This window comes from Babylonia areolata, chromosome 2 (assembly GCF_041734735.1).
Source record: "Babylonia areolata isolate BAREFJ2019XMU chromosome 2, ASM4173473v1, whole genome shotgun sequence".
Lineage (NCBI taxonomy): Eukaryota > Metazoa > Mollusca > Gastropoda > Neogastropoda > Buccinidae > Babylonia > Babylonia areolata.
In genome coordinates this window covers 25,110,233-25,132,732 of record NC_134877.1, presented here as the reverse complement: position 1 = coordinate 25,132,732, position 22,500 = coordinate 25,110,233, and the positions used below count along the sequence as shown (strand labels likewise).

Genomic DNA, 22,500 nt, shown 5'->3' with positions numbered 1-22,500 from the left:
TCTCTTGAAAGGCCCATTACGCACTGCGCGCAGATTTGGGCACCAATCGCAGCGGCGGCGGGTCCTTTGGCAGAAGAACAAGTGATGGCGGCCGATCGATGGCAGCTGATTGCGTTCCACGAGAGCACAAGGGAGTGTCAGGGTGATGAATTGCTCAATCCCAGTCTGCTGTTGTGACGCCCATCAGTTAAGAGAGAGGGTGGTGGTGAAGGAAGGGGGGGCGCGGGGGGGTGGGGTGGGGGGGGGGGGAGGGGTGTGGTGTCGGGTGGGGGGGTGTGGGGGTGGGCGGGTGAGGGTAGCGTCTTGCGGACAGCAACTTCTTTTCCTTCCCCCCACCCCACCCCCACCCCCACCCCCCCATCTCCTCACTCTCTCTTTCTCTCACTCTACTATCTCTTTCCCCTCCTCTCTCTCTCTCTCTCTGTCTCTCTCTCCCTCTCTCTCTCCGTCTCTCTCTCTCTTTCTCCTTCTGTGTCTTTCCCCTACGCTCTCTCTCTGTCCCTCTCTCCCTCTCTCTTTCTCCTACTCTCTCTCCCCTACTCTCTCTTTCCCCTCCTCTTTCTCTCTGTGTGTCTCTCTCCCTCCTTCTCTCTCTCTCTCTCTCCATCTGTTTCCCCTACTCTCTCTGTCTCTCTCTCCCTCCCTCCCTCTCTCTCTCTCCTACTATCTCTTTTCCCTACGCTCCCTCTCTCTCTCCTACTATATCTTTCCCCTACGATCTCTCTCTCCCTCTCTCTCTCCTTCTACCTCTTTCCCTCCTCTCTCTCTGCCTCTCTCTCTCTGTGTCTGTCTCTCTCTGTCTCTCCCTCCTCTTCCCTCCCCCCTCTCCTTCCTGTCACTGACTACGACACTTCCTCCTTTTTAATTCCTCTCACACACACACGCACACACACACACGCACGCACGCACACACGCACGCACGCACGCACGCACGAGCACACACACACACACGCACACACAGTCACATGGACGGCTTTCTCTTTTTGTGTGTGTGTGTGTGTGTGTGTGTGTGCGCGTGTGCGTGTGCGTGTGTGTGTGTGTGTGTGTGTGTGTGTGTGTGTGTGTGTGTGTGAACAGTACCAACGTAGCAGCTACAAAATAACAATGGTGATGATGATGCAGTTTCTGTTTCAATCTATTTATCTATTTTATATATAAATATATGAGTTTCAAAGATGTGTCAAATCATGAGGACTGATATATATATATATATAATATAATATAATATAATATAAAAGCAACACCACATCTGCTTTGAAAACAAAAAAGAAAAAAGAAAAAAAAGATGATGATGAAATCAATGTTGTGATGATGACGATAATCACCCATCTTGGTCATCATCATCATCATCATCATCATCATTACTCTAACAAGAATGCACTTAACTGCACAGTCGGAGTGTGTGTGTGTGTGAGGAGAGGAGTGTGGGGTTGGGGAGGAGGGGGGGGGGGGGGGGGGGGGCAACCCCCCAAATCATCCAAGGCACCGAACTCCCTCCTCCCCCCCCTCCAAACCTCCCTATCCCCTACCCCCCCCCCCTACCCCCCCTCCATGCCCCCACGATTCTCTCAGGAACTCTGCGAATCGGACACGGCAGCGGCCAGATTGCCAGCGCGGATAACGTCCACCTTCAGACTGACCGATGCGCCCTCGGGGATCCACTTCTTTCTCTCTCTCTCTCTCTCTCTCTCTCTCTCTCTCTCTCTCTCTCTCTCTCTCTCCTCGCTTGCCTCCACTTTATCAGGGTCCTAACCTTTTCAGCTGACGACGACGACGCTGGGAGTGAGGGAAACGGAGGCGATGTCAGGGAACGATAAAAGGGCGCTTTTGCTTGAAAAGGGAGCAAGGAGAGGAAGAGCTTTTCTCCTTCATACTCCTGCCGAACCCCAAGTCACAGGGGAATCAGAGGTGTGGTGTGGGTTGGGTTGGGTTGGGGTTGGGTGAGGAGAAAGAGTTATGGTCCCCAGTGGTGCAACAAATGTCTTTAGAATGATTTCGCGGCTGATCTGCCGTCAAATTATTAGGATCGTTTAAACCTGACGGTTGAAAAATTGGGTGTGTGGTGTGTGTGTGTGTGTGTGTGTGTGTGTGTGGCGGGTGAGGGTGGGGGGTGGGTGGGTGAGGGGTGGGGGAGTGGAGGCGTTAGGGGCTGGGGGGTTTTGGCGTTGAGAAGGGAAAGGAGGAAAGTGATTTTTCTTTTTCTTTTTTTTCCTTTTTTTTTCTTTCTTTCTTTCCCTCTTGCTCCTGATCTCGTGTCTCGTGTGTGCCGTGCTGTGCGTTGTTACTGTTACGACAGTGTGTTGTGTGTGAGTGAGAGGTGTTGAAAGGAAAACCGTTTGTTGCTTGCTGTTGAAGATTGATGCTGCGTTATCTATTTATTCATTCATTTATTTATCTATTTATCTATTCATTAATTAATAATCTATTTAAAAAAACAACAACTATTTTTTGTTTGTTTTGTTATTATATTTTATTATATTATTTTATTTTATTTCAATTTAATTTAATTTAATTTATTTAAAAAATATTTATTTTCATTTATTTAATTTAATTTATTTATATTTTTTTAAAATAATAATATTGATTTATTTATTATTTATTTTTAATTTTTATTTTTATATTTTTTCTCAAGGCCTGACTAAGCGCGCTGGGTTACGCTGCTGGTCAGGCATCTGCTTGGCAGATGTGGTGTAGCGTATATGGATTTGTCCGAACGCAGTGACGCCTCCTTGAGCGACTGATACTGATACTGACAGTAATCTATTTATTCATTCATTTATGTATTGAATCATTCATTTATATATTCATCCATGTACTTTTTTTTTCTTTTCTATTAAGCAAAGATGTTATCTGTTATAGCAGCAGGCGGATTCAGTTTGAAAAATGGGCTTCGTTTTCAGCGTTTCTCTGTTGCTTTGTGCGCATGCATGAACACTGACGTGCATGCTGCGTATGTATGATACATTCACACACACACACACACACACACACATACATGATAGATACACGCATGGTTTTTATTTTAATTTTATTATTATTATTTTTTTTACGGGTGTCAACATCGGTTTCAACAAAGGGGAAATATACAGGGAAATATGTCAAAGACCAAATACTATTAGTTTGAACATGCGTATAGATGCGCAAAGTGATCAACATATCGGGTGTCCCTCTGATATTGGATTTTTTTGACATGCTGTTTTGAATTTGACAATACTCGCATAATTTGCGTCCGAACTTTTAGATATTTTGCAGTCTCATTGATGATACCCTAAGATAACTGTGTGAAAATTTTCAATGAATTCGGTTTCTCTATCGCTGAGAAAATACTTGTCCAAAAGCGGTTCACTTTTTTGGGGGGACACCCTATATATGCAAAAATAGATATAGATAAGTGGAGTGATGGCCTAGAGGTAACGCGTCCGCCTAGGAAGCGAGATAATCTGAGCGCGCTGGTTCCAATCACGGCTCAGCCGCCGACATTTTCTCCCCGTCCACTAGACCTTGAGTGGTGGTCTGGACGCTAATCATTCGGATGAGACGATAAACCGAGGTCCCGTGTGCAGCATGCATTTAGCGCACGTAAAAGAACCCACGGCAACAAAAGGGTTGTTCCTGGCAAAATTCTGTAGAAAAATCCACTTCAATAGCAAAAACAAATAAAACTGCTTGCAGGAAAAATACAAAAAAATGGGTGGCGCTGTAGTGTAGCGACGCGCTTTCCCTGGGGAAAGCAGCCCGAATTTCACACAGAGAAATCTGATGTGATAAAAAGAAATACAAATACAAATATACGCTTACATTTTTGTATTTGTTTAATCTAAACAACCTTTCGTATGTACTTATGAAAATGCTCACCCCAAAAAACACACACACACACAAAGAAACAACCAACCAACAAACAAAAACAAAACAAAACAAACAAACAAAAAAAAAAAACAAAAACAACAACAACAAAAAAACAAACAAACCCACACACATCATCCTTATTAACAAAACAAAACAACTAAAAAATCAAATAAACCAACCAACAAAGAAACAAATTAACAGACGAAAAACAAAGAAGAAAAAAAGAAAAAAGAAAAAAAAGAAAGAAAGAAAAAAAAAATTGAAAAGAAAAGAAAAAAAAGAAAGAAAGAAATTGGATACAGATTAAGAAATATAATATATTTTAAGACCGTTTCATAACAAAACCAGTAAGATAATTGCACGTGTTTCGGAATCTGTTATAAAATAAAACGCATCCTTTATTGTGAATATATTACACGCCTTGAAGATCATTGATCTGTGCTGCTAAAAAGTCCATCGAGTCTTGAAGATCAGTACAATCCACTTTGCTATTTTACTCTCGTAATCAAAGTAATGTTAAACAAATGTAATATGGTTCCTGTTAATACTCCATCCCTCTTTTATTAAAAAAAAAAGATATTAAAGTCAAAGTGCAGTTGTCACTTTCAGAGAAATAAAATCTATCCTTTATTTGAACCGACAGTGTGTTCGATAATAGTAACAATAAACGAATAAGAAAAAAAAAAAATCAACACCGCTCTTTAACCCAATATCAAGAAGGCTTCAAGCACAATACAATAAGACATAGAATATCAAATAGATCAATTAAAAAAACAACAAAAAAACAACAACAAAAAACACCGAGACCATTTTCAAGAATAATTTCTATGTAGTCAGGATTTCACATAACTCACAACAGTATATTTTTCAGTATTTTAAAAACATTTCTTATGCTTCTTCTTCTTCTTTGTTCGTGGGCTGCAACTCCCACGTTCACTCGTAAGTACACGAGTGGGCTTTTACGTGCATGACCGTTTTTACCCCGCCATTTTGGCAGCCATACTCCGTTTTCGGGGGCGAACATGCTGGGTATGTTCTCGTTTCCATAACCCACGGAACGCTGACATGGATTACAGGTTCTTTAACGTGCACATTTCATCTTCTGTTTGCGTATACACACGAAGGGGGTTCAGGCACTAGCAGGTCTGCACATATATTGAATAGGGTGATCGGAAAAAATCTCCACCCTTTACACACCAGGCGCCGTTACCGAGATTCGAACCCGGGACCCTGGGATTGAAAGTCAAACGCTTTAACCACTCGGCTATTGCGCTCGTCTATTTCTTATGCGATTTATGCTGAATACAAAAAAGAAAAAAAAGAAAAAGAAAAGAAAAGAAAAAGATGAATTTGAGAGAGAACAGAACAGAACAGAATTTTATTCAGTAAGGCCAAAGCCCTCCTTGAAGAAGTGTTAACATGAATCACATTTTCGAAAGTGTAGTATGCATGACACCATGAAAAACAACAAAAAACAACAAAAAACCCCCAACAAAAACCTAGACAACATAATTATCAGCATGAAATATTCCTACATGTATAGCAAGTTCAGAAATGAAAGTATGAATATCCAGGTCTTTACTTCACAGGTCTACTGTATTAAAAAACAACAACAACAGCAACAACAACAACAACAACAACTGTCAACTAATATGATATTCCAGCCAGATAAATTCTCTTCAGTTGAGAGAGAGAGAGAGAGAGAGAGAGAGAGAGAGAGAGAGAGAGAGAGAGAGAGTGTGAATGAATGAATGAATGAATCTTTATTTTCCAACGGTGGAGATATTAATTAGCACATTGGCCGACTTGCATATCTGCCGTTGTTCTAAGAGACACACAAACATATACACATATAAATGCTGTTATACTCAATGCATGTATAATGTACAAATGTACAAGAGAGAGAGAGAGAGAGAGAGAGAGAGAGAGAGAGAGAGAGAGAGGCTTTCTAGTATTGAATTGTATTCTGTTGTATTGACAAGAGAGAGAGAGAGAGAGAGAGAGAGAGAGAGAGAGAGAGAGGCTTTCTAGTATTGAATTGTATTGTGTTGTATTGACGAGAGAGAGGGAGGGGAGAGAGAGAGAGAGAGAGAGAGAGAGAGAGAGAGGCTTTCTAGTACTGAATTGTATTGTGTTGTATTGACAAGAGAGAGAGAGACAGAGAGAGAGAGAGAGAGGCTTTCTAGTATTGAATTGTATTGCATTATGTGGTATTGACAAGAGAGAGAGAGAGAGAGAGAGAGAGAGAGAGAGAGAGAGAGAGAGAGGCTTTCTAGTATTGAATTGTATTGTGTTGTATTGACAAGAGGGAGGGAGAGAGAGAGAGAGAGAGAGAGAGAGAGAGAGAGAGAGAGAGAGAGAGAGAGAGAGAGAGAGAGAGACGCTTTCTAGTATTGAATTGTATTGTATTGTATTCTATTGTATGCTTTCTAGTATTGTATTGTATTGTATCGTATGCTTTCTAGTACTGTATTGTATTGTACTGTATTGTATTGTATTGTATTGTATGATTCTTCGTCCACAACAGATTTCTTTGCGTGAACTGTGGGCTTCTCTCCCCATGGAGAGCGCATCACCATATTCCGACACTGCTTTTCTTCTTCGTTTTCTTTCTTTCTTTTCTGCAAAATATTTCTGCATATATTTCACTGTCAAAGTGCATTTCCCTGTACTTAACACTGCCAGGAATTCTTACTCTCGTTACCGTTGGAGCGCGCCAAAATAAGTGCGTGCTGCAGACTAGATAGACCTCGGTGGAGTCGGAGCCTCATTCGAAAGACTAGCGCCCAGACCACCAGACTGGAGGTCTTAGTGGAGGGATAAATAAGTGCGTGCTGCAGACTGGACCTCGGTGGAGTCGGCGCCTCATTCAGTTCGAAAGACTAGCGCCCAGACCACCAGACTCGAGGTCTTTAGAGTGGAGAGATGAGGAGGGGCTGGTGTGGGGGTGAAGTGGTGTGAGGTGGTGGTGGTGGTGGTGTGGGGGGGAGAGTGAGAAAGTCTCGATCCCTGCTGGGGGGCGGTGGGCGGGGGTGGAGGGGCTGGAACCAGTGAACATTTGCTTCCTGGTCAGGCGCATTATCCGCTCGGCCACCTGTCCAATGGTTACTATAATTCTTCTTCTTCTTCTTCTTCTTCCTCCTCTTCTACTTCTTCTTCTTCTACTTCTCCCTCTTCTTCTTCTACTTCTTCTTCCTCTTCTACTTCTTCTTTTCCCTCTTCTACTTCTTCTTCTTCCTCTTCTTCCTCTTCTACTTCTTCTTCTTCTTCTACTTCTTCTTCCTCTTCTTCCTCTTCTACTTCTTCTTCTTCTTCTTCCTCTTCTACTCCTTCTTCCTCTTCGTGGGCTGCAACTCCCCACGTTCACTCGTATGTACACGAGTGGGCTTTTACGTGTTTGACCGTTTTTACCTCCCCCCACTCCCACCATGTAAGCAGCCATACTCCGTTTTCGGGCGTGTACATGCCGAACGCTGACATGGATCACAGGATCTTTAACGTACAGTATTTGATCTTCTGCTTGCGTATACATACAAATTAATGGGGTTCAGGCACTAAGCAGGTCTGCGCATATGTTGACCTGGGAGATCGGAAAAAAAAAATCTCCACCCTTTTCCCACCAGGCGCCGTTACCGAGATTCGAACCCGGGACCCTCAGATTGAAAAGTCCAACGCTTTAACCACTCGGCTAAATAATAATAATTTAATTTTGATAATTGGAGAGACGCCGTATCCTATTCACCACCTTAGAAGAAGAAGAAGAAGAAGAAGAAGAAGCCTCAAAATCCATGCAGCAAAATATGAGTAAGTCATGCAGCTCCCTCAAACCCATGAAGAGAGAGATAAGCAGAACAAGGGAATCAAAAGATGGGAACTTACTGCCCCCCCCCCCCCGCCCATCCTCACCCCCCACCCCTCCCACACACACACACCGAGCCCCCTCTCCCTCCCATCCATCACCCTATTCCTCCATCCTCCCCTAGTGCCATCCCCATCCTCAACCCCCCCCCCTCACCCCCTCTCCCCGTGGGAGTCTACCCCGGGCAAAAAGCTGCCACTGACAAATGGACCCCCGGGACAGGTAAAGAGAAAGTGATGCTTATTCCGCTCAAACCCCCGCCCCCCACCCCCTGCCCCCTCTCCCAATCCTCCCACACCCTCCCTCCCCCCCACACCTAAAAAGTTCATCCCCCCACCCCTGCATCCACCATCCACCTCCCCCCCCCCGCCCCGCACCCCTCCCCTCATTGGACAATAAAGCGCTCGGTGTATATGCAAATGAGTCCTCCTGTGGGACCTTTTGATTGGTCTTCAGCTGTTGTAGCCTGGAGCTATTACTGTTGAAGACTGTCGTTTACTGCTGACTGGGGTCCAATGTAGGGGGTGGGCAGGGGGAGGGGGGTGGGGTTCAGGGGGAAGTGGGGGAGCGGGGGTGGGGGGTGGGGGGTTGACGGTGACGGTATAGGGTTGAGAAAGGGGAGGGGGGGGGGGGGGTTGGGAGGGGGAGGGGAGGGGAAAGAAGTTGAAGATTTTGGTTTGTCAGTCTCTCTCTTGGGGCTGTCACATGACTGAATCAAATGTGGGTGTTATTACGTTGGCAGTTTTTTTTTTATAGTTTTTTTTTGTTTTGTTTTAGTGGGCAGTGGGGTTATTAATATTTTCTCCCCTTTCCTAACCCCCCCCCCCCACCCCCCCCCCCCAAAAAAAAAACCCCTTCACATCCACACACGTTTTGCAGCACGCACTTAGCGCACGTAAAAGAACCCACGGCAACAAAAGGGTTGTTCCTGGCAAAATTCTGTAGAAAAATCCACGTCTATAGGAAAAACAAATAAAACTGCACGCAGGAAAAAATACAAAAAAATGGGTGGCGCTGTAGTATAGCGACGCGCTCTCCTTGGGAGAGCAGCCCGAATTTCACACAGAGAAATCTGTTGTGATAAAAAGAAATGCAAATACAAATGCAAATATGTTAGATTATCTGTGTGTGTGTGTGTGTGTGTGTGTGTGTGTGTGTGTGTGTGTGTGTGTGTGTGTGTGTGTGTGTTGTTCTTGTTGTTGTGGGTGGTAAGCCAGACAGATATCTTAAACACCAACACCATAATAAAGTGAAACTGAGAAGATTTACATAAAATACCAAACCACAACATATGAACTCAACCAAACTAAACCTAAACAAAATGTGATCAAGTAACATAAGAAGAGAAAAAAAAAGAAGAGTTAAATCTCTTCTCCTTCTTCGTTCGTGGGCCGTAACTCCCACATTCACTCGTATAATATACACGAGTGGGCTTTTACGTGTATGACCCGTTTTTACCCTGCCATGTAGGCAACCACACTCCGTGTTCGGGGGGTGGGGGTGGGGGTCGGGGGGTGAAGGCTGAACCAAATATAAACGTATCTGAAATAAAGTCGGATTATCTGAAAGGGGAAAATACCAACTTCCCAAAACTTTTTTTGTATTTTTATGCCTGCAACGCATTCAAACAAAGAAAGCAGACACAGACACAGATATGCTTTTTTTTTTCTTGTTGTTCTCCTTCTTTTTTTTTCTCCATTAATTCTCCTGTTCTCCTTCGTCCTCACCTCTCCTTTCTCCATCATCGCAGTGACGTTATCGATGATGCACACCATCACCACCACTATCATCATCATCGTCGTCGCACGCACCACGCACATACACACACACACCACGCATACACAGACACACACATATACACGCCACGCGCGCGCGCGCGCGTGCACACATACACGCACACACATCTATCTATCTATCTACCTATCTATCTATCTATCTCCAAAAGAAAGAACACAAAAGGAACGCACACACACACATACACGCACACACACACACACACACACACACACACACACACATATATATATATATATAGAGAGAGAGAGGTGTGTGTGTGTGTGTGTGTGTGTGTGTGTGCGCGCGCGTGCATATATATATATATAGAATTTTATATATATATATATATATATATCACATACATATATACACACATAAATATGCACACACACACACACACACACACACACATATATATATATATATATATATATATATATATATATACACACACATAAATATTCAGTAACATATAAGAGACACAGCACTGTACATTGCATACATGCCAGAAGTGAACGGGGTTTTTTCCCCCAACGCAAACAGGAAAAAATTCACCAGAAAAAACAACAACAACAACAACAAAACAAAAACGCGTCAACAAGTTGAGTCAGAGATGCACCTTGTTTGTCGTGTTGAATCAGAAAGCACTCATTATGATGTTCAGGGATCTGAGTAAAGGGGTCAACAAACGTTTTTTTTTTTTTTTTTTTTTTTTTTTTTTTTTTTTTCTCCTCGTAAACAATGAACGAAATTTCAAAACATTTCGTTTGTATTTTCCAGTAAAATTTTTTTTTTTGGTAAACATCTTTGTTTTTCTTTTCTTGCTTCTTCAACGGTTGAGCAATCAAAGAGGTCATGAAAATCGTTCTTAAGATCTCAAGGTTTACACTTAGTACAAGTTCAGTCTTCATGGGGGAGAGGGGAGGGGGGAGGGGGGTGGGGGTGGGGTGGGGTGGGGGGTGGGGGGGTCGGTGTTTAATATTCTCCCCTTTTGAACAGGAAGATTACGCTTAAACATCCTGTACTTCACACGTGTACAAGCAAGTGTTTCTGGTCGAACTGTTAAGATGATTTTCAAGAGAAAACTTATCTTTATACAGTTTATGATTACTATTATATACACTGATGCGGTGAGAATATCGGAGTCAGTATAAATGACTGTCCCGTTTTATTTATTTATTTTATTTTATTTTTTATATATGTATATGTGTATGTATGTTTGGAGGTTTGTATTTATTTCTTTATTTATTCGCTTTCTCATTCACCTATTAGTTTATCAGTTTTGATTTGCATTTATTTTATTTTCGTATTGAGTGTACCTCACTGTCAATACATAAACAACAACAACAACAACAGCAAAAATACAGCATATTATACAATCGAAAAACGACAGTTTCAGTTTCAGTAGCGACAACAAACAAACAAACAAACCCAAAACAAAAAAGACAAACAACAAACAACAAATCTCAATCAGTTGTCTCTGTCCCACTCTTCCCGTACCCCCGACACCCCTTTTATATATCAAGTTTTACTTGGTTTAAATGATCCTTAATTATTCAGCAGTACTCAGGAATCACGAGTTCAAGCAAAGATAAAAAGCCCCCCCCCCCCCCCCCCCCCCAAAGAAAAAGCATCACCACGCTCAAAAGCCTATACTGTACTCACACGTTTCGCACTTTCTGAATGCAAATTTCAAATTTCAACACGGCGACGGTTTGACGTACGAACCGTACTTTATCACTGACCTCAAATGCCTTCTGTTTATTTTATATATTCTATCGTAAACTCTATTGATTTTTTTTCTATATATTCGATTTATTTTTTTTTTTCTGTATATCCTATCTTGTATTGATTTTTTTCTCGATATACTCTACTCTATTGTATTGATTTTATGGTCTAAATAATATTCTATTGATTTTTTCTATATATTCTATGTTCTATTGATTTATAAGATACATATTCTCCTTCATATTCTATTGAGTTAGAAGAAAAATAATCCTATGTTGATATATTCTATTAACTTTTTAATGTGTATTCTATCTTATATTCTGTTGATTTGTCTTTATATTCTATTGGATTTTTTCTCTATATAATCATTCTCTCTTATATTCTATATTTTTTGTACTGTATATTTATTTCTATAGATTTACATACATATTATATATATATATATATATATATATATATATATATATAAACACACACACACACACACACACACACACACACATATATATATATATATATATATATATATATATATATAATCTTACAATCTTTTGATGAATTTTTTTTTCACTCCTTCTGTATATTACATCCTACCTTCACATTCTATCGGATTTCTCCCCAGAATCGGAGAAGGCGGCGGGAGAGAAGAAGCGGAAGAGCGAGGACGTGGGGGAGGAGGGGCAAGGAGGAGGAGGAGGAGGAGGAGGAGGAGGAGGGGAGCAGCCGGCCAAGAAGAAGAAGGCGAGGACCACCTTCACAGGCCGCCAGATCTTCGAGCTGGAGAAACAGTTCGAGCAGAAGAAGTACCTGTCGTCCGCGGAGCGGGCCGAGATGGCCTCGCTGCTCAACGTGACTGAGACACAGGTAGGTAGATGGGTGGATGGATGGATGGATGGATGGGTAGAGATAGATAGATAGATAGATGAACTCTCTGCTCAACGTGACTGAGACACAGGTAGGTAGATGGGTGGATGGATGGATGGATGGAGAGATAGATATAGATAGATGGCCTCGCTGCTGAACGTCACTGAGACACAGGTAGGTAGATTGATGGATTTATGGATGGATGGATGGATAGATAGATAGATAGATATATAGATGGCCTCTCTGCTCAAAGTCACTGAGACACAGGTATAGAGATGGATGGATAGATAGACAGATAGACAGATAGATAAATAGATAGTCAGATAGATGGCCTCGCTGCTCAACGTCATTGAGACAGGTATAGAGATAGATAGATAGATAGATAGATAGATAGATGGATAGATGGATATATGGATAGATACAGAAGCGGCCCTGCAGCGTATAACGTCCTGCTTCGCAGAGGCTGCGCAGCTCTTCGGCCTAGAAGTCAGTCTGAAAAAGACGGAAGTTCTCCACCAGCCTGCCCCACAGGAAGAATTCCACGCTCCTCACATCAACATCGGTGAGACAGAGCTGAAGTCGGTCCACCAGTTCAGCTACCTAGGCTGCACCATCTCGTCTGACGCCAAGATCGACAAGGAGATCGACAACAGACTTGCAAAGGCAAACAGCGCATTCGGCAGGCTGTACAAGAGAGTGTGGAACAACAAACACCTGAAGAAAGACACAAAGATCAGCGTGTACAGAGCTGTTGTACTGCCCACCTTGTTGTATGGCTCCGAAACCTGGGTCACCTACCGGCACCACATACGGCTGCTTGATCGCTTCCACCAGCGCTGCCTTCGCACCATCCTCAGCATCCACTGGAGTGACTACATCACAAATGTCGAGGTCCTGGAGCAGGCAAAGACTATCAGCATCGAGGCAGTGCTGCTAAAGACCCAGCTACGTTGGGCAGGGCACGTGTCCAGGATGGAGGACCACCGCCTGCCCAAGATCGCGCTGTATGGCGAACTGTCCACTGGCCACCGTGACAGAGGAGCACCCAAGAAGAGATACAAAGACTCCTTGAAGAAAGCTCTCGGTGCCTGTCACATTGACCATCGCCAGTGGTCCGCAGTAGCCGCTGATCGAGAGACCTGGCGACGCACCATCCACCAAGCTGTCTCCTCCTTCGAAAACAACCGTAGGGCCAGCCTTGAGGACAAACGCAGAAGGAGGAAGAACCACGACGCTGCAGCCGCGAACCCAGACCAGACTTTCCCTTGCAACCGCTGCGGCCGACTCTGCTTTTCCCGCATTGGCCTTGTCAGCCATGAGCGTGCCTGCATCAGACGTGGACAACGCCCTTCCTAGATCTTCGTCAGCGAAGCCAGGCCATGATGATGATATGGATAGATAGAGGGCATCGCTGCTCGTCACTGAGACACAAGTGTAGAGATAGATGGATGGATGGATGGATGGTTGGATAGGTAGACAGACAGACAGACAGACAGACAGACAGATGACCTTGTTGCTCAACGTCACTGAGACACAGGTGTAGAGATGGAAAGATGGATAGATGGATGGTTGGATAGATTTAGATAGACAGACAGACAGACATATAGATAGATAGATAGATAGCGGGCTGAGATGGCCTCGTTGCACAACGTCAACGAAACACTGGTACTTTGACACTTTGACACTGTGACTCTTTACTGTCATTAGCTTAATTAACAGCCCACGTGACAGGGGGAATACAGGGACATTTACAGTGTCGTTTTATCCGATCATTTGAAAAAAGTAAACCAAAACAAAAACAAACGCTAACGCACCTAATATTACAAAGATTATATCAATAAACAACAACCAACAAATTACACACACACACACACACACACACAAAACCCCACATCATCATCAGATTGCGATACACAGGTAGGTAAATAGCTAGTGGGATAGGTAGAAAGATTCGTATTTGTATTTGATTTTTATCACAACAGATTTCTCTGTCTGAAATTCGGGCTGCTCTCCCCAGGGAGAGCGCGTCTCTACACTACAGCACACCCATTTTTTTGTTATTTTTTTCCTGCGTGCAGTATTTTTTATAGTTGTTTTCCCATCGACAGATAGATAGATAGATAGATAGATATATAGATAGATAAGAGAACACACACGCGCACACAGACAGACAGACAGACAGACAGACAGACAGACACACACACACACACACACACACACACACACACACACACACACACACACGTACACGTACACACACACACACACCAAAGTTAAACAGTATTTTTTACCATGTAACATTGTGTTGTGTTGTGTTGTATCATATTGCATCGTATTGTGTTGTATTTCAAGACAGTACAGTACAGTAGAGTACAGTACAGTAGAGTACAGTACAATACAGTACAGTACAGTTGCTCATGGATGCGATACTGCGTTCGGACAAATTCATATACGCTACAGCACATCTGCTAAACAGTTTCCTGACCAGCAGCGTAACCCAAGGCGCTTATGTCTTGGGGGAAATAAAATAGAATAGAAAAAACAAAAAAAGTACAATACAGTACAGTACAGCACAGCACAGCACAGCACAGCACAGTACAGTACATTATAGAACAGTACAGTACAGTACCTCGTGAGAATGAAAGCCTTTGTAACCGTACAATGATCAACTTAATTCAGGGTGTGGATATTAATGGTATGATTGCCAATCCTCATGGTTTAGAATATACATTGTTGTAGAGAAAAAAAAAGAAGAAAAAAAAGAAGAAAATATCAGCTTAACAGAAGAAGAGGAAGAAGAAGAAGAAGAAGAAGAAGAAGAAGAAGAAGAAGAAGAAGAAGAAGAAGAAGAAGAAGAAGAAGAAGAAGACTACATAAAAAGCGGCGAAAGAAAAACACGTTTTGTTTGTTTCCGCTCTTTCGATATTCCGCCAGAAGCCTTTCAATGTAAGTCGCTATAAGTCCGCAAGGAACAACGGGCTGCAATAGTTTCTTTCCTTTTTTTTTTTTATTTTTCTTTCCGCCCTTGCATTTGTTTATTTAGTCATTCATACTCTTCTTTCATTCTCCCATATGTTGCTGTCTGTTCAGAGAAAAGGAACCGTCGCTTCAGGACGCTCGCTATTGCCTCCCCTTAACCGAATCATGCAGACTTTAGTTTATTCCATGACGTTTTCCTTGGAGGGCTGTGTGACTCTTAAGTTTGGTGGGGGGGTGCAGATGGGTTTGTGTAAAAAAACAAAACAAAACCAAACCACCCAGCAACAACCTTTGATTCTCTGTCTGTCTGTCTGACTGACTCTCATTCTGAGATTTGCTGCTTATGGACTGAATATAGCAATCGTAAAAAAACAAAAACAAGACAAACAAACAAACACAAAAAACAAGACAAACAAACAAACACAAAAACAACAACAGCAAGACAAACAAACAAACAAACACAAAAACAACAGCACGACAAACACAAAAACACAAAAAACAACGCGACAAACAAACAAACACAAAAACAACAACAAGACAAACAAATAATCAAACACTAAAAAACAACAACAAGACAAACACAAAAAACAACAAGACAAACAAACAAATACAAAAACAACAACAGCAAGACAAACAAACAAACAAACACAAAAACAACAGCACGACAAACACACAAAAACAACAACACGACAAACAAATAAACACAAAAAACAACGCGACAAACAAACAAACACAAAAACAACAAGAAGACAAACAAACAAACACAAACAACAACAACACGACAAACAAACAAACACAAACAACAACAACAAGACAAACAAACACAAACAACAACAAGACAAACAAGCAAACACAAAAAACAAAAAGACAAGCAAACACAAAAAAACAACAAGACAAACCAACAAACACAAAAAACAACACGACAAACAAACACAAACAACAACAACACGACAAACAAACACTTACACAAAAAACAAGACAAACAAACACAAAAAACAACAACAAAAGAAAACGAAAACAGAACAACAACAAAACAACAACAAAAAAACCCAACAACAACAACAACAAAACAACAACAGCAACAACAACAACAAAAAACCCAAACAAAACCTGCTCATAAAAATAATGACAATGCTGATTATATTGACTATAATAACAATACTACTCTCCTCATAATGATTGATATAATCTCTCTCTCTCTCTCTCTCTCTCTCTCTCTCTATATATATATATATATATATATATGTATATATAGATATATGGATTGAGATATCAATGCGGAGGGGCGGATATGCCGATATCTTTAAACATTTACCGATTTTCCAAGTTTATATTATTAATTTTATTTTTTGATTTATTTACCTGTTCATTTATCTATTAATTAATTTATTTAACTATGTATTTATCTATTTATTTAAGTGTCTATTTATTTTTGCGTTTGTTTATATGTTCATGTGTCTACTAACTTTTTTGTATATTATACTTATTTATCAAGTTAGTAAGTTAGTTATGTGTTCATTTACTTATCTCTTTTTTCATTTATTTATTTATTATCATTTTTTGTTTATTTGTTTGTTTGTTTATGCCTGAATCTGCTTTATATGTTTGTTCATTTGTTTGTGTATTCATTTGTTTTTGAACTTGTCTACTTTCTTTGTTTCTTGTCTATGTTTTTTTTTTAATCATTCATTTTTGCATGTTGTTATGTTGATTCGTGAATAATCTTGTTTCTACTTCTGTTTTGTAAACATATCTTTCAAATACGATGTTTATGTTAGTCATTCGTATGAGACGTTAAACTGAGGTCCCGTGTGCAGCATGGGCTTAGCGCGTAAAAGAACCCACGGCAACAAAAGGGTTGTTCCTGGCAAAATTCTTTAGAAAAATCCACTTCGATAGGAAAAAAAACAAACAAATAAAACTGCACGCAGGAAAACAACAACAACAAAACAAACAAAAATATGGGTGGCGCTGTAGTGTAGCGACGCCCTCTCCCTGGGGAGAGCAGCCCGAATTTCACACAGAGGAATCTGTTGTGATAAAAGGAAATGCAAATACAAACAGGATTGGGGAAGAGAGGGTGTGTGTGTGGGGGGGTGGGGGGTGGAGGGGATGTAGAAGAGGAGTGGGGGTAGGGTGGGGGCGGTGGTCGGTGGGGGGGGGGGGGCGGGTGTGGTGAGGAGTACATTCATAATTACTACAACCTGCCGGACCCATTCAAACTGAGTGAAACCAGTTAATGAGAGAGAGAGAGAGAGAGAGAGAGGAGAGAGAGAGAGAGAGAGAGAGAGAGAGAGAGAGAGAGAGACAGACAGACAGACAGACACACACACAGAGACAGAGACAGAATGACGATGACAAGTTGATAGCCCAGCCCTACAGAGCTTTTAGACACTTGACACAGTAGAAAGGAGAATGAATCCCCTGCCCGGCAAAGCTGGGATTCGAACTTTACACCCCCTCTAGGTTTCTGAGCTAACCTCCCCCCCCCCCCAAACCCCCCAGCCCCCACCATGCCGCAAGCATTTCATCGCTCTCTCTTTCTCTCTCCGCTGTTGGATGTCTATCACTTGCCCAGTGCCAGAGTGAGTGTCCAAGACTGTGGCTGGAGCCCCAAAACGGTTTAATGAGAACGTGAAAGTGTCAACTGTGGTTCGGGCCGTGGTAACGGGTTCTCTCCAGAGAGACAGAGAGAGCGAGAGCGAGAGAGAGAGAGAGAGAGCGCTCCCAGCATGCACCAAACCTTCCTCATCACCCCAACCCCCCCCCATACACACACAGACACACACACACACAGAACCAGCATGCATGCCACCTCCCTCTACCCCCCCCCCCCCACCCAACACACACACACACACCGCCCTTCCCTTCTTACATTGCTAGACATCTCAGGGAAAAACAAGCTCGGCAAGGGTTCTCTCTCTGTCTCTCTCTCATTGTCTCTCACTGTCTCTGTCTCTCTCTCTCACACACACCTTCGCTTCACCCCTGGCTTAATAAAACTTTATCTGGACAGCAAACTGGACAGGACTTGCCAGCTTTGCTCTACCACGTGGGTGCTAATGAGAAGGACAGACGCCGTTAGTCCCCTGGGGGGGGGGGGGGGGGGGGGGGGGGGGGGGGGGGGGGAGGGGAGGTGAGGGAGGGGGAGTACGGGCTAGCTACAACCACTCTCTCCCCCCCCCCCACCACGCCGCTCCCCTCACCCTCCCCCCATCCCCCACTCCCTGCTGCCTGACGTTCACTGGGGGAAGAGGAAGAGTTGTAATTAAAAGGCAGCGGTAAATGATAACGTCCACCGTCGGGGCCTCTCTCTTCTCTTCCCCCCCACCCCCCCCTTAGGAAGGACTTTGAGGTGTTCGTCCACCTAGGGTGTGTGTGTGTGTGGGGGGGGGGAGCTGGTGGGAGAGGGAGAGAGGGAGGAAGGGTGGGGTAGGGGGAAGGGAGGAGAAGGAATGGTAGGAGAAAGTCAAACAGTACCGTGGAAGAAGAAGAAGAAGAAGTAGAAGAAGTAGAAGAAGAAGAAAGGGCGCGGCAGACCAGCAGTGCAGTTGAGATGTAGGGTGCGGGGTGTGAGGTGTGTGTGAGAGGGGGTGAGGGTAAAGGTCTGGTGCTTGGAGAGAGAGAGAGAGAGAGAGAGAGGGAGCGGGGAAGAGGGAGGGAGGAAGGGAGGAAAGGTGGGGAGAGGAGGGAGAGGGAGGGGGAAGGGAGAGGGAGTGTGCTTCTCTTGACAGCAGTTCCAGCTTGGGCGCCCCGGCAGATGGTTTGCGGTGCCAGAGTCCTAATGACCGCCTAATTGTCCCACTAGAGAGCGATCAGGACGGTCCCCAAAGGTAACCTGCCTCGCTACCACCTCCAGCCCCCCCCCCGGCCCCCCGACCCCCCACGCCCCTCCCCTCTACCCCACCACCCCTCCCTGTTTTCTTTACACGGCCCCGTCAAAACACACACACACACACACACACACACACACACACACACACACACACACACACACACACACAAACCGCGGGGGTGTGGGGGTGGGTGGGTGGGTGGGGGTGAGTTGTGTGTGTGTGTGTGTGTGTGTGTGTGTGTGTGTGTGTGTGTGTGTAGATGGTAGAAGGGTGATTCCTCCTCATACCCCCCCTCCCCAACCACCACCCCCCCACACACATACCCTCCGCCCTCTCTCTCTCTTTTTTTTTTTTTTACCGTCCTGTTCTGTTTCTGTGCTCCCCCTCCTACCCCACCTCCCACCAACCAACCCCTGCCCCCCCCCCCCAACCCACACCCCACACCCATATGACAACATCTCCATGCTCTGTTTCCTAGCGCCGTTACAGCTTGTTTCTCCCTCCCTCCCTCCCTCCCTCCTCACACGGCATCAAACGATGCACGATCAAAAACCTTCTTGTGGCTCGTAGGGCGCCTCTAGCTCTTGCATGCACGCACGCTTTACTTTACTTCTTTTAGAACCAAGGAGGGGGGTGGGGGTGGGGCGGGGGGGGGGGGGGGGGGGGGGGGGTGGTTTTGGAAGCGAGAGGCGAGAAGGGAAAGAGAGGGGGGTGGGGGGTGGTGGGTGTGAGGAAGGAAGGGGATGTCTGTTTTACGATCTGTTGCAAAGGCGGCTTTCTTAGTAAACATTTGTGCTCAATCTTTTTTTTTTTTTTTTTTTTTTGTCTTTTTTTTCGTTTGCAGGTGAAAATCTGGTTCCAGAACCGTCGCACCAAATGGAAGAAGCAGGAGAACATCAGCAGCGCTGAGGCTGCGGAACACAAACTGAACGCGGAGAAACATATGCTGAAGAGCGGCAAGAACAAGAAACACACGGGGTCGGCGGCATCAGCGGCAGCGGCGGTGACGGCTGCTGCTGCCGAGAAATCTTCAGCAGCGTCGGCGGCGGCATCGTCGGCACACGGAGCATCAGCGGTATCAGCGGGAGCAGGAGGAGGAGGAGGAGGAGGAGGAGGAGGAGGAGGGGTGGGGTCGGCTCCCTCAACGGCTCTGCCATCTGTCGTCAGCGCCGTCATGACAGCTGCAACAAAAGACGTGACGCAAGCCCTCTGCTGCAGCAGTAGTAAAAGCAGCAGCAACAGCAACAACAACAACAACACGGCCGCCACGCCCCCTCTCATCGCCCTGGGCACCCCCACCCTCCACACCGGAAGCGGAGGAGGAGGAGGAGGAGGAGGAGGAGGGTCAGGAGCAGCTAATGATAGCAGCAGCAGCAGCAGTAGTAGTAGCAAAGTGCTCTCCCCTTCCGCCGTGGCGGCGGAGGAGGTGGCGGTGGTGGAGGTGGGCGACAGCCCCAACCTCCACCCCCACCCACACCATCACCTCCACCCTCACCCTCACCACCACCACCCCTTCCCCTTCCTCCCGCCAGGCTGCGTCCCTCCCCCGGTGATGTCCCTAGTAACCCCCACCCCCACCCCTACCCCAACCCCTACCCTCACCGACACCGCCACCAGTCCTGGCCCCGTGTTGGACCTCAGCGTGGAGGGAGGAGGAGGAGGAGGAGGAAAAGGAGGAGGAGGAAGAGGGGGAGGGGACAAGAAAGAGGAGGAGGAGGAGAGCAAAAACTCTCACCACCACCACCACCATAACCACCACCATCACCACCGTGAAGAAGGAGAAGAAGACAAAGAAGAAGCAGTAGAGGAGGAGGAAGAGGAGGAGGAGGAGGAAGAAGAAGAGGAGGAGACGTCCGCAGAGGCCCAGGTGGTGTCCTTTGTGGAGGACATGCGCCACAGCCCCGTCAACCTGGTGATCGCCAGGTGCCCGGACCGACGCCCCCACCTCCCTCCCGGGAACATGGACCTTGACCTGGAAGACCCCGAAAGCAAGCTTCGCGAAGAGGATCCTGGCAGTCGACGCGAGGATGAGGAGGAGGAGGAGGAGGGGGAGAGAGAGGGGGTGGACTCGAGGGTGTGTGTGAACGGTGGGGAGGAGGGGGGGTTGCGAGGACTTGTGTCTTCTTCCCCTGCCTCGTCCTTCACTGGGGGCGAAGACGAGGAGGAGGAGGAGGAGGAGGAGGAGGAGAAGAAAAAACTCCCCGCCCTGAATGTTAGGCAGAAGGAAGTGTTGTGATTGTTCGTCGGTGAAGTTGTACATATAATCATTCTTCATAGACGTGCATCATCATCATCATCATCATCGTCATCATTAATGGCGTCATTATTATCATTATTGTTATTATGTATGATACTGTTTAGCTTTATCTACAATGACATCGTATTTCTTCTTTTCTTCTCCTCTTCCTCCTTCTTCTTCTTCTTGTTATTATCATATTGTCTAAGACATTGTTCAGGTTCTGTCTCCAATGACATGGTGTTTATTCGTTCACATTTTCATCCTTTGGTTAATTTTGTGGCTTTCCTTTACCGGCATTCAGTTTATTTAAAAATTGTTGCGGATTAATTAATGTTCCTCGCTCAAAATCATGACCACTTCAGTCTCTGCTGTTTAATAATGTGAGTGTGTGTGTGTGTGAAAGGGGGGTGGGGGTGGGGTGGGGAGGAGGGGGTGGATGGGTGGGGGGCGGGGCGTGGGTTGTGGGGGGGTGGGGGGTGGAGGCTGTCTTCGGCGAAGTTGAACCACGATGGTACCATATCATTTCATTCTTTATACCTTTCTCCCCCCCCCCAACCCCCCCCCCCACCCACACACACACACCCTCCCAACTTTAGGATGTGGAGAGATAAATTCAACGAACCATGACTACGACAGAAACAGTTTCGCGTCGGATTTCTGAAGCCAGTGTTCACCAGTGGTCAGGGTTCAAAGCCCCGTTACGACAATGGTGTTGTGTTCTTTTGGTGGGAAAAGCACATTTTTCTCATACGTCTGAATGTGTACTCGGATTTGTGCAAACACAAATTAACTTTAAAAAAAAAATATATGTAAAATTATTATTCAAGATTGGCATAGCCTTTTTAATCCTGATTATGCTACACAGAATATACACTCAATTCAGAACAAACACACGGTTGCCTCGCTTGGAATGTGACTTGAAATGAAAGAATAATCAGACCAGGAGAGTGAAATGATTAAGAAGAGTTAAGAGTGGTAACTCTCTCCATGTACACTAACACAGCTTCAAGTCACATCTCCTTATGCTATCGATTCAGCTAGCCACACAGGTGGAGTGGTGGCCTAGAGGTAACGCGTCCGCCTAGGAAGCGAGAGAATCTCAGCGCGCTGGTTCGAATCACGGCTTAGCCGCCGATATTTTCTCCCCCTCCACTAGACCTTGAGTGGTAGTCTGGACGCTTAGTCATTCGGATGAGACGGTCGCCTGTGCAGCATGCACTTAGCGCACGTAAAAGAACCCACGGCAACAAAGGGTTTATTTTTGGCAAAATTCTGTAGAAAAATCCACTTCGATAGGAAAAACAAATAAAACTGCACGCAGGAAAAAAGAAAAGAAAGAAAGAAAAAAAAAAGGTGGCGCTGTAGTATAGCGA

General features: G+C 44.7%; 1 protein-coding gene across 1 annotated transcript in view; it reads left to right on the top strand.

The window, feature by feature from the left end:
* LOC143277120 (uncharacterized) overlaps positions 1-22,193 on the top strand; it is a 56,931-nt gene extending 34,738 nt beyond the window's left edge. The window contains exons 2-5 of the mRNA XM_076581860.1: positions 11,832-12,073; positions 19,733-20,232; positions 20,788-20,909; positions 22,165-22,193. Coding sequence (XP_076437975.1) covers positions 11,832-12,073; positions 19,733-20,232; positions 20,788-20,909; positions 22,165-22,193 — 893 coding nt within the window. The remainder of the gene's footprint in view (positions 1-11,831; positions 12,074-19,732; positions 20,233-20,787; positions 20,910-22,164) is intronic.
* The last annotated feature ends 307 nt before the right edge of the window (positions 22,194-22,500 follow it).